Source organism: Puma concolor, chromosome B4, assembly GCF_028749965.1.
Source record: "Puma concolor isolate L17-30 chromosome B4, mPumCon1.1.hap2, whole genome shotgun sequence".
In the NCBI taxonomy this organism is placed as follows: Eukaryota; Metazoa; Chordata; class Mammalia; order Carnivora; family Felidae; genus Puma; species Puma concolor.
Genome location: NC_141673.1, coordinates 6,410,150 through 6,422,918, shown reverse-complemented (window position 1 = coordinate 6,422,918; position 12,769 = coordinate 6,410,150). Strand labels below are relative to the sequence as shown.

Genomic DNA, 12,769 nt, shown 5'->3' with positions numbered 1-12,769 from the left:
TGTCTGACCCTGGAGGTCACAGTCACCCGGGGTCCCGGACCTGGTTCCTCATCTGGCCTCAACGCCACTGGCCACCATGCCTTCTGGGGGTTGTCACCCCTCCGCACCTTAGCAGCTGGGCTCCTGGCGCTCTCTGCGGGCCTTGGGAGCCGGGTGTGGGCAGGGAAAGGGCTGGGAACAAACCAGAATGGGTGACAGCGGAAGAGATGGCCTAACACAGTAGCGCCGGGGGTTAACAAGGGCAGCCTGTCACCCCCCCCCGGGGGTGGGGCTGGCAGGACAAAATTCCCCCAAACTCCGTGGGAGAGACACCGTTCTAGGCACCAGGGAATCGGCGGGCAGGCCCTCAGCAACCTGCCCTCAGGATGCTGATGTTTCTACAGAGCCAGGAAGGCAAATGGGCAGGAAACACACAGCAGAGGAGGGAGTGACAAGAAGGCAAACCTTCCGGGAAGGAGCAGAAAGCAGGATGGGGGATAAGAAGTGCCCGGGCTTGGGCTGCGGTTTTCAAATGGGAGATCAGGGTCATGGAGAAGGTGACTTTTGAGCACAGACTGCACTTGGGGTAAGAGATCTGGGGGTAAGGTCTTGGGGCGGGAGAAAGGGGCACAGTGGGTTGGCAGGGGGAGCGCAGGGAGGGGCCAGGGGAGAGGACCCGGGCTTGTGCTCTGGGATGGGCGGACGACCAGCGAGCAGACCCGGTCCGCAGCGCGTCAGGCTCTAGGTGCGCCTGGGGGTGGGGCCGCGGAATTCCGGGCGGGAGGTCACCTCTGACCGCCCGGTTTGCAGGCTGAGCGCCTAGAAGGGCGAGGAGGACACGGCGGGCAGGGCAGGGCAGGGGTGCCGAGCTCACTCGTGCGGGCGGGGGTTGGTGGGAGCCGAGCGGCCGAGGCCGGGCTCCCGGGCCCAGCAGGTGGAGCTCCGCGCCCGGCGCCTCCTCGCCCTCCCGGGAGCCCCTGGGTCTCCGCCCCGCGGGGGAGGGAAACCAATCGGGGCGCGCCCACAGCTCGGTTCACATCTAGTTCCCAGCCGCTCCCCAGGGTGATTAAATAATTCTGCATTTCCAAGGAGAATTTGTTCTGGCAAACGCTTTGTAAAACTAGCCCCGCCCCCTGGCCTTCTCAATTTCTCAGAACTGTCATCCGGTCCTTACCGGCTTTGCTCCCAAGAATGAAAGCGCAATAAACCCCTTTTGCAGAGCACCACGGCTTAACCCCCCAGCCCAGGCTGGGCCGGTTTCCACCAGACCTTGGATCGGCCTGCTTCCATTTTCTTATTTATTTATTTATTTATTTATTTATTTATTTATTTATAATTTTTTTTTCAACGTTTATTTATTTTTGGGACAGAGAGAGACAGAGCATGAACGGGGGAGGGGCAGAGAGAGAGGGAGACACAGAATGGGAAACAGGCTCCAGGCTCTGAGCCATCAGCCCAGAGCCCGATGCGGGGCTCGAACTCACGGACCGCGAGGTCGTGACCTGGCTGAAGTGGGTGGCTTAACCGACTGCGCCACCCAGGCGCCCCCATATTCTTTTTTAATACATAGGTCCAAAACATGTTTTGTTAGAACGGTGATTAACAACATCCTTACTATATACGAAGCACTCACACTGCTAATGAAACAAAACAAACACCGAGGCCCAAGGATAAACGGGCCAGGAACACAAACAAAACCCCCCACGTGCAGCAGGAGGCACACCTGCACACGCACGATGCACACTCACACGTGCTGGGGAAGGTGTCGGGCACTGAGATGTTTTCTCTGAATACCTGGGACAGGGGGTCCAGAAGGCCCTGAAAAGGTACCCAAGCCAGGCTGGGGGGCGGGGCTGCAGAGGCCCTTCCTTGTGAGGCAGTTCAAGGAAAAGCCACTTTCAGAGCTAGAGCAAGCGAAGCACCTTGGGCAGGAATCCAGGAGGATTTCCTGGATGTGGAATGAGCCCAGGCCCCAGCCTGGCTGGAGCAGGGCTAACCCAGTGTGGAAATTTCTTACGGACACTGTTAGGGACGGAATTGTGTCTTCCTAAAATTCGTGTGTGTGGGCCCTAACTCCCAATGTGACTCTACGTGGAGATGGGCCTTTAAGGAGGTAGTTGAGGTTAAGTGAGCATAGAAGGGTGGGGCCCAGATCCCACAGGAATGGTGCCCTTGTAAGGAGAGGAACAGAGCCCAGCCTCTGTATGAGGGCAGAGAAGAGAAGGTGGCCTTCCACAAGCCAGGGGGAGAGTTCTCTCCAGAAATCACCCCTGATGGCACCTTGGTCTTGGACTTCTGGTCTCCAGAGCCGTTAAGCCCCCGGACTGTAGTATCTTGTTACAGCAACACATTGGGCTCGGGACATGCCACTGTGCACATCCTCACTTTCAGCAAGGACACCCCACCTGCCACTGCCCTGGGGACAACACCTCAGTTAATGACAGCTGCACATCAGGCCCCAAACGTACATGAAAAACAGATCCATCTCTAATTATATCATAGTTCAAATGCATGCCAATGTTATATCATGAGCCCTGATTTACAAGATTCATTACAAAGGCTTTTGTAAAAAAAAAAAAAAAAAGGCAACACGATCTGCTGCAAGGGTTTATTATATTTAGAAGTCTACAAATTTGATCTTTTAAGAAAAATTCACAAAATATTCAGTTGAAACCACATTTCTGGTTCATCAGATTTCAAATATATTTTACTGTGCTGAACAATATATTCTAACGCTGTCTAAAACACAGCCAAATTATTTTTCTTTATTCATTTATACACATTCTGTAATTTTTTGAAAACCAAGATTAAGATAAAAAATATTAACAAAACTACCCAGTTACAACTACTGTTCTCCCCTGTACTGAGATATTTCCCGTGGGTCTGTCTTCTTACCTTATTCATTTTAAATTCTGTCCACTATGTCGGTTCGTAAACACGCTCAGGAGATTCTCAGCTGACATCTCCCATAAATTCAAACAGCAACACCGTGTCAGAAGATTAATTCCCTTGGCAATGCAGAAGCTTAGCCTTGTTAAAAGTGCTCACTGTAAATTATTTTTGAATTTATAGATCATACAAAGGGACAGACGGCTTTAAACATTATTTTGAAATCACTGTAACATGTGGAAATACAAATGAAGCAACCTGCCAAATTAGACATTTTTGGTCTGTTGTTTTTATTCCTTGCTCCCTTTTGAATGAAACGTGTGTTGGTGAATTTGGTTTCTCCGGGCCCCTGGAGCATCACTGCTTGGGGTAGCCCTTAGCCCACAGGTCACACGGCACTGAGACCCCCCTCCCCCAGTCCCGGAACGAAGGCTCTCAGCCCCCAGAGGTGGGAGAAGCCCTTGTCTCCAGACCCCCAGCTGCTGGAACCAGATTCCACACAAATAAAGCAAGGCTACACTCAGATATGCCCAAAGGAGCGCATGGGCAGGAAGGAACGCAAAACAGAAATTACAATAAAGCTTCTACTACATCAAAAATGAGAATTTCTCAAAGGAAATATTAGAAATCAGGAATGCATGTATACCATGTGAAAAAGCAGCAGAAAAATCTGCAAAACTGTCCGGTCTTCACTGCGGTCTGCGACGTGCTCACTGGTTCACGTCAAGAGGCCTTTCTGGAAACGCGCGACCCCGCGTGGGTGCTAAGAACCGTAGCGATCCTGGCGAGAGAGAAGCAAGACGCACGTTTGCTCGCGCTCAGCGCCGGTTTCTCCCTCTCACGCGCACCGAACGCTCAGCGTTCCCAAACTGACATCGCAGTGAACACAGAGCACCGACTGTCTGTCTGGCATCTGGAACGTACGCCGCCCCCCCACCCCCATCCCCTCAAAGAGCCCAGTAACTGGAAGGGGCGTGGCCACAGCCGGGGCTTCCTGATGCCGAGGTCTGCGTGGGGCCGTGGACAGGAGGACATCCTGTCCCTGAGCCCCGCGGCCACCTGCGGCTCCCGCGCTGTGGGAGGGTCTGGGGGGAGGGGCGCAAAGCATCTGGGGGGTGGGGGTGGGGAGCCAAGTGGGGAGCCTCTCTCTGGGAGGCAGGTGTAGCACACGTGGAGTCTGAACCCTGAAATTCTGGCTCAGCTGAGCGATCCTGCAGAAGCAACTTAACCTCCGTACCTCCGATTCTGCATCTATAAAATAAAGGGGGATGACCTTCCTAAAATGTGGATGTCACCTACGTGGAAGGACTGATGGGGGCTCAGCTGACCTCAGGGACATGAAAAGAGCCCCGTGAATTCTAACCAGAGGTTGTTCTCAACAGCAGCCAAGACAGCAGGAACCTCTGGGCGGAAGGGATTCTCTTCAGTGGGGGCCGCCCCCCCCCCAAGTGGGGAAGCCCCTTCAGAGGCACCGGAGGCCGCACTGATTAGGTCCCACCGCCCGTGGCCACGTTTTCGCATTAGTAGCAGCATCCTAGAACAACAGGACGTACACCAGAAGGTTCACGAAATAAGCCTTAAGAGATGGCCTTCCGCTGTGGTACGCGAGGATGCCCCATCCTTGCCTTACTTCGGAGACCGAAATACCACGTAAATCCCCAAATTAGGGAAGAGTTAAAGAAATGTTCTGCATTTTCGCTCAACAGAAGGTAGCTTCTGAAGAATTACACAGAAATGCTCATAGCAGAGCACCACGGAGAATGTCAAATCATCTGTACAGCCTAATCCTTTTGAGTTCTAAGAAGATGTGCATAGAAATCAAGAACTAAAATAAAATATGCCGAAACAGTAACAGAAGCTGTCCTTGGGATCATGGGCAGTTTTTATTTTCTTCTTCCTGTTTCTCTGTTCCAACACAGGAAAGAAGCGCAGCATACGATCAATTCCTGTAACAATTCCTCTAGAGTCATCAACGAGAACATTTAAGCAAAGATAAAAGCCCAGTTTCTGGTTTTCATGACGCCCCGGGTTACACCGTAGCAAATATATAAATCAACAACAGGAAATCGAATTTGCCAGCAGGTGAAGAGCGGTCCAATTTGCGTTTTCCACGCCGGAGCCACCACCCCACTCCGTTCCTGTCACCCCCGGGGCACTGACCTGAATGGAAGTCATGACACCGTTAGCGAAGACCGAGAGCTTTCCAGCAACGGATCGCACTCCCTGCTTAAACTGGGCCATGTCAGGCGCAGTGGGCAGCACGCTCGTGAGGTTGTAGCTTCCTGCACACAGAACAGATGCCGTTTGTCACTGGACCGTGGCGACAGGCGGCACAACCGGTGCCCAGGGCACTCCATGACCTTAGAGGGCACAGAATCCCCTCCCCTCCCGCTTCCCGCTTCCCGCAAGCAGCAGCTGGGGCGAAGGGAGAAGAACCTTGCGGTGGGGTCAGGACCCTGTTTCAGTGCCAGCCCCACCCTGAACTAGCTGTAAGACACCGTACGAGAGCAGATGTCGTATTGGGTCTTGGGACCACCAGGGGTTCAAATACTGGCACTGTCTCTTCTAAGCTGTGTGTCTTTGGGGAGCTTTCTCACCCTCTCTGGGCTCCTGGTTCCTCCTCTGAACACAAGATCTGACAGGTAAATACTCAGTAAATGGCAGATGGGCGGACATCTCTAGGTTTTGAGTGCTCAACATCCCCCCCCCCCCCCGCGCTTTTGGTACAAGCCCTCCTCCCTTCTCTTGGGGAGCCCCGTGGACTCCATCCAGAGGGGTGGGCGTGTGACCCAGGCCTGGCTGATCAGAGCCTTCCTGGGACTCCTGTATCTCTCAGGGAGAGGAGCCTTTGCTTGCTCTGGGGCTGCCGGCGGGGATAAGGCACCGCAGTGGCCGCTGTCTCTGTCACCTGCCACTCAGGGCAGGGGAAGCCTGCAGGACAGGAGAACGAGGTTCACTAGGGAGGGGAGCCAAACGCACAGGTGTCTCTCTGAGGCTTTTCTGACTCTGAGCCGGAGCCAAGCTCACCCCCCACCTTGCTTCCTGAGGCCAGAACCAGTGGGATTTCTTTGCTTTGGCTTTGGCGGCCGGCGGAAACATCAGCCTATTTCCACCAGTGCAAGTGAAGCGCATCGGTGGTATCGCACCTGAGCGGCGGCAGCTCCGGAGCAGACAGCCAGGGTTTCGGGCTGAGGCTCCGTCCCAGAGGTGTGACAGAAACCTGGAGGGGCCCCGTGACGGTGAGCGAGCCCAAACCCTGCAGGTCCCAGGGTGCCAAGCCCAGCCACCCCTGCAACGACCCAGCCGCACCCACCTGCCCCTTAAGCAACAGAAGCCAGTTCCCTTTCCAAGAAAAAACGGAATGGACGTGTTTATCTTTCCACACGGACGCCGCCCAGAAGGGACAGTGTGGATCTCCAGCACCGCTCCCGTGCCCACCATGCAGGGAGGGGCCGCCGGTGCGGGTTCCTCCCCTCTCTGCCTCCAGCTGACTTGTTATTCATTTTTAATTTTGTTTTTATTTCTTTCAAACATTTTATTTTTGAGAGACAGAGCGTGAGCAGGGGAGGGGCAGAAAAAGAAGGAGACACAGAAGCCGAAGCAGGCTCCAGGCTCCGAGCCGTCAGCACAGAGCCCGACGCGGGGCTCGAACCCATGAGCTGAGACCACGACCTGAGCCGAAGTCGGATGCTCAACCGACTGAGCCACTCAGGCACCCCTCCAGCTGACTTTTTAAAGTTTTGCAGGCCTTGGCCAATAAAAGAGTGGAGGCCCAGCCTGGACGCTGGATCTGGGTTCAAAGCCTAGCACAGCCGCTCACCAGTGTTGCTACTGGCCTGCAGATGGGTCTTCATAGCAAACAGGAAGCTAGTATGAGATCCTGAGTGTGCAGAGGCAGGGTCACGGCTACGCCACTACCTGGAGAGGTCCACAGTGGCTGGGTAGGTCTGGACCAGAGGTCACAGGGGGGACCTTAGCAGAAGCACCTCCACTTACAGGTTTCCAACTTGGGAAATTTTTTAAATTTTTTTAAATGTTTAGTTTTGAGAAGCAGAGAGAGACAGCATGAGCAGGGGAGGGGCAGAGAAAGAGAGACACACAGAATCTGACACAGGAGTCAGGCTGTGAGCTGTCAGCACAGAGCCCGACACGGGGCTCGAACCCACGAACCGCAAGATCGTGACCTGAGCCGGAGCTGGACGCTGAACCGACAAAGCCACCCTGGCGCCCCTCCGACTTGAGAAGCACTTAAAGAAGAGAGCACAGCTAAGGCGGGACAGCTCTGGGACCATGATCCCTCACCGACTAGGTACAGTTCCCAGGTGCCCTGAGATGGCGGCCCGTCCCCTAGAGTCCTTCCTCTCCTCTCCTCCCCTTCTCTGTACAGAGCTCCCAAATTCTAACCCTTGCAACAAGGTGTGTTCAGGTGACAGGGTTCTGGCCAATGGGATGTAAGCCGAAGTGCCATCCAGGGCTGAGGCCTGCCCTTTTCCCTGCCTCTTCCCGCTAGCCGGGATGCAGATGGGATGGCTAGGGCTGGAGCAACCATGTTGGGCATGAGGTGAAGTATGGAGAGGAGATCATGAGCAACAAGAGGAGAGGGGCCTAGGTCCTTGGCATCTGGGAACATAGCACATGTCCTGAACTGCCCCCCCAGAGTCCCATGTAAGAGGGAAACGAACTCAGATCTGATTTAGCCTCTGTTATCGTGCACCTTTACTCCTTACTTAATCCTCACTATCCATCTAAGTCCTGGGAGTGTAAGCAGCCTGCCAACTCCGGAGCGGGTGTCAGGTCTCTGGCAGGGAGGTGGCTTCCCACCCTCCGCCTGTAGGTCTGCTGCCTGCAAACCTGTGAAAGCTGATTGAAGGTCTCCCGGGTCTGTGAGGTCTCCCTCCTCCTCTCGTATCTGGGTGCCGTGTCTCCTTTGAGGGCCGCCCAGGGCAGCAGAGCCCCAGTGCGCTCAGACTACACAATGGGCTCCAGGAAATGACGGCTCAAACTGCTTCCTCAGGAAGAGGCTCCCTGACCTATGGTCTAGGTCAGGTGCCCTGTCTCCCTGCTATCTATCTGTCCCCATTACACCCCCAGCGGGCTTGGTGCTGAGGACATCATCACAAACCTGCTTTTCCAGAGCTTATTGCCTACTGGGGAAGGCAGACAATCAACTGATAACAGCACCGGGAGAGCTTGGCCAGCAGTTAGAGGCCACCGAGGCAGTCCAGGCACAAGGGGCTGCGGCCGAGCCGAAGCCAGTAGCAGTGGGGTGGGTGAGTCTGAGTGTCCCGAGAAGGCTTAGGGACCAACTGGCAGCGGGGGGCTGGGAAAGAGAGAAATTAAGGCTGATTCCCAGGTTTCTGGCTCAAGCAACCGAAAAGGTGGCAAGACAGAGACAGAGGCCCCGGAGTGTCCAGGCCGGGGGACGGGGCCAGCCGAGCCACGCTGTGTTAAGTGGTTGGCGTGGAGGCCCTGTATCAGTCGGGAAGGCCAAGTGACACTGTGCTAGCACCTCACTGTGCCCGCCACGGGCCGGCAGGGGGTGTGCTTTGCACAGTCACCCAAGATGGGGACCCATGGGGCCGTCTCTCGGTGGAAGACTCGGAGGCCACCTCCGCACAGAAGGAACCACGGCAATGTGCACACGGCGCCTGACACTGGCCACGTGACATCACAGCCGGGGCAGGGGACGTTCCTGTGTGTGCTGGAAGGGGCACGAGCACAGTGAGGACCGTGGCTCCCACGCTCAGCTGGCTGAGGGACCCGCTGACCGGCACCCCTGCTTCCAGGGCTCCTTCATTACCCGTCCATTCGTTCACTCAAAAGACACATCCTGAGGGCTTTCCCTGTGCCAGGCATGCCAGCTGCCAGGGGACGGAGATGAAAACGGACAGGTCCTGTCCCTGAAGGGCTTAGGGTCCAGTCCGGGGCGGGGGGGGGGGGGGGTCATCAGATGGCCTCTACCCTGGTGACAGCAGAGGATGCCCGGAGCGTGCACCCAGGGCTGGAGCAGGAAAACGCTGGGAACTGAGCCTGGAAAGGCCCACAGGAGCTGAGAGCCAAGCGGCAGGGAGCAAGGGCAGGATGTGAAACCTGGGCCGACCAGAGACTTCTGGGTAGAATCAGCCCGGAGAAGGGGTAGCTGCAGGAGGTGGGAGGGTGGCGCTGCAGAAGCCCGAGGAGCCCAGGACGGTGCCCCAGCTCCTCAAACAATCGATTTTCAGTAGACGGTCACGTACCCGTTTCCCTGAAATGGGGACGAAGGGAGAGAAGAAAGGGTTTCCAACATGACACGAGTGACGAGTTTAATAACAAACAGAGCGCGGCAGTGACCTCTCTGCCACCCGCACAGCAGCCCCGTGCCCAAGTGACGAGACTCCGGCCGGCGGCCGACGCCGGGTCGGCGACGCCACGGCGCAGCTGTGACAAACACATTCACCGCCTGACCAAACAAAATCACGTGGCTGCGGACTGAGGCCAGTGCTTGGAGATCTGCAGGCCCCGAAGAGGTCACATGCCTGGACTGCGGGCCTGAGTAAGGAGGAAAGAAGAGAGCAGCCAAGGTGCCCTAAGGGGACAAAGCAAACAGGTGCACGGAGCAAATGAGCGAGTGGGGCCTAGGAGAGAAGGGCCTCAGCGTCTCTGGCCCTCCCGGTGGACACGCTCAGATTCAAATAACCAGAGTCATTTTCTCAAAAGAAAAACCCCGAGGGGACAGACTGGGCTTGGAGCTTCTGCTGTCCCAAAGCTGCCTCTGTTCTGTCATTCAGTGCCCTGAGTGGCTGCCTCCCGACACAGGACCCAGGTGATGGCAGTCCCACCCCCCCCAGCTGACCCTGCTCTGGGAGGGTGGCCACAGGGTCCGGCGCTACGCCAGGCTGGCGGCGGGTGCTTATGTGTGTTTTTCATCTGGTCCTTCCGGTATCCTGAAAGGGAAGGGCCCTTGACAAATGTCCAGGCTGCTGGATTAAACACATCCCCAGGAAGCATTTTGTTTCACCAGGAGGCATTTCGAATCTGGAGTCATTCCCCAGTCCCCCCACCGCAATGAAATTATAAAGTATACCATGATCTCCTCAATGACTGAGATTTCACAGATGGGAAAGCTTCTAAGATAAGAAACCCAGAAGAGTCTCTTAACCAGCTTTTGCTGTTTGCCGAAATGCACTCTTGACAAAAAGTAAATATTTAATAAGAGTTGTTCAATGCACTTACACTTATGGTCGTTACCGAAGGCAACTTTTATGATGCGCTTGATGGAAGATGCCGAACGAGGGTGACCACGGTCTGAGCCGTGGGCTTGGATGGAGGAGGGAGCACGAAGGCCGGCGGGGGGGGGGTGGGGTGGGGGGGGGGGGTGGCACCCTTTCTGTGACCCTGAGTTTGGGACCCACACAGGGCCCAAACAATTAAAGAGCCTTTGTTCTCTGAAAGGGGACAGGAAAGCATACATGGGCCGGCCACAATTTTCCTTCAACAATTGGAAAGAGTTTTCATTTGATCTCCAAATGTTTTTTTTTTCCTTTTTTAAACAAACAGGGTTTCAGAGTGAAACTTCCAATAACCTGAATTACAAAATCACACACAGCTGGTTGGGGGGGGACGACTTTCAGCACCTGAGGTTCTGAGGGGCTGACCTGATACCCTTTTGGGGGGGGAGGCGGGGCTGTGGGGATGCTCCCCTGCTCCCCTCCGAAGGGCGCAGGGCCAGCACCCCTCCACCTGGGAAGGCGGCCACAAGAGGAAGTCCCGACAAGAGATAAGAATACAAGTCCAGGAGCCACCCTGCCCCACCCGGACTCGGTGCGGAAGGCAGCCCAGAGAGCGGCCCGAGAGCCGCAGCCCCACCAAGCACCCCTGCCTGGTGGGCTCCCCGCAGCAGCTGAGGCCCTGGCCCCCACCTGCCCCTGCGGCCCTGCATCCCCTGGGTGGAGAGCTCCTTCCCACGGCAGCAAGCAGCCTGGTGTGCTTACTGAACCTGAGGGCCACAGTGGATCTTCCAGCATCCCCCACACCCCAGCACTGAAGGTTCCAGGCACTCGGGTCTGTCCCACGACCTTCTCTCTTGAGGCTGTTTCTCGCTGTACTCAGAAAACAGCTGTTCTCTGCAGCTGCCCATGCTGGTCACCTGTGCCCAGGCCTGGCTCCTCCAGGTTTGGGGACGAGGGGGAGCGGGTGGTCCTGGGCCTGGAGCATTTGGCTCTGGAGGTCCCCTCCCCCTGGGCTCTCCCGCCGAGTGGGTTCCTGAAGTGACTTCAGAGGACACCGCTCCTTTAATGCGAGCTGTGACGAAGGAAGAACACACAGCCTTCCCGTCGCCTTTGGCCAGGCTGAGGCCTGGGTAGGACTCAGTCATGGCTCAGGGACCCAGAGGCACAAGCAGAGACCGGCTGGGCTCTGGACGTCCAGGATGGGCCCATGCTCTGAGGTGCACTCCCTGGGGCTCCCAGGCATCTCTCGTCCATGGGGTCTGCACCCTAAGAGGGCTGAGGAGACAGGAGATTCCTCTGCACCTGCCTGTTTCCACAGCCACATTCTGCCTTCCCTCGAAGACTGAGCCTGGTGAAGTCCCCTGTTCTACCTGCCTCTGTCTCCCCTGGGTGCCAGGCACCCAGGTGGCACTTCACACATAGTACCTCACTTAAGCCTCAGTGCCACCTTGCGCGGGATGTAGTATCTACCCGCTTCACAGAGCAGGAGTCTGGGAAGACTGGAAAATGACATGAAACACTCAAGGTCTCAGGCAGGGAGCGGTCAGTGACAGCTAGGAGCCCAGGGCCGTCCACCCGCGGGGCTGTGATACCACACAAATCGGACACGGCCTTTGCACTGGACCAGGAAACACGTTCCAGGAAGATGACTTCTCTGGCAACCCGGGGATGTCGCTTAAATGTCCTGACCCGGTCTCCTCACACACCGGGCCTGAAACAGTAACTTCTGCTCTGTTCACAGAGCGGGTAAGAGCATCACGTGACGGTTGCGGATGATCTTGGAAAAGTAAAAAGTTCTATGCAGGGAAAACGTACTCATGCCGTAGACACGGCGGGCACCAACCTTGTTGGCAGCCCCGCCCCCCCATTACCTGCCGTCTGCTTCCTCTGCTCATCAAACAGATCCGCTGAGCTTATGGAGGAACTCGCCGAAAGCCTCTCCAGCCGAGCCCTGGTTTCATACTAGAGAAGACAAGGAATAGGAAACATCAGGCTCCAAAGGCTGTGAGCAATTCTGCAAAAAGAATCAGCGAGGAGCTGTCAGTTCACAGCTGCTCAGGGCAGGGGAACCAGAGAGCAGCAGGGCACCTCTGTCGCGGCGCTGTGCCCACCAGCGGCCAGCAGAGGCCACTGCACGGCTGCCCACATGGGCTCTGCTCTGTGACTTTCAAAGTAGACTTAAATGTTGCCAGCTTTAAAATAAGGCAGCTTTTAGGGGGTGGGAAGAGCAAGTGGTAACTGTAAGCTCCTGAAGTGCCGGGCAAAGCTCTGTTGCTACGAAATAGACTCAGTGCCTTTAGGAAGCAGCTCCCTGTGTCGCCCAAGAAACCTGGCAGTGACGCACGCCTCCGAGAGCTTTGGCAAAAGCACACCAGCACCCCGACATTAGAAAAAACCTTAGGCCTCTCCATTGCCGTATGATCCTTCTGTGTAGCAAGACTCCTCTAAGGCGAGAGGCAACAACCTGAAAATAAATATATATACCCTCCCCGAACATATCTATATAAGCCATTTAACTTCATTAATAATAATTAAAAAGTTAAGTAAATTACAGCTGTATCAAAAATCGCCTGAAATTTTTCCCAAACATATTAAATAGATGTGTGTTCAAAACACTGAGAAAGGAATCAGAGAAACGTGAGACACGATCCCTACCTTCTAGCCTCTTCTCCAGCTGGGGCAGTGAGGGGGAG

General features: G+C 55.6%; 1 protein-coding gene across 1 annotated transcript in view; it reads right to left on the bottom strand.

The window, feature by feature from the left end:
* Positions 1–2,573: 2,573 nt before the first annotated feature.
* Positions 2,574–12,769, bottom strand: part of ARFGAP3 (ARF GTPase activating protein 3) — a 55,845-nt gene continuing 45,649 nt past the window's right edge. The window contains exons 14-16 of the mRNA XM_086712109.1: positions 11,948–12,038; positions 5,029–5,150; positions 2,574–3,649 (exon numbers count right to left, since the gene is read on the bottom strand). Of these exons, the coding sequence (XP_086568235.1) occupies positions 3,632–3,649; positions 5,029–5,150; positions 11,948–12,038 (231 nt within the window). The 3' untranslated portion in view covers positions 2,574–3,631. The remainder of the gene's footprint in view (positions 3,650–5,028; positions 5,151–11,947; positions 12,039–12,769) is intronic.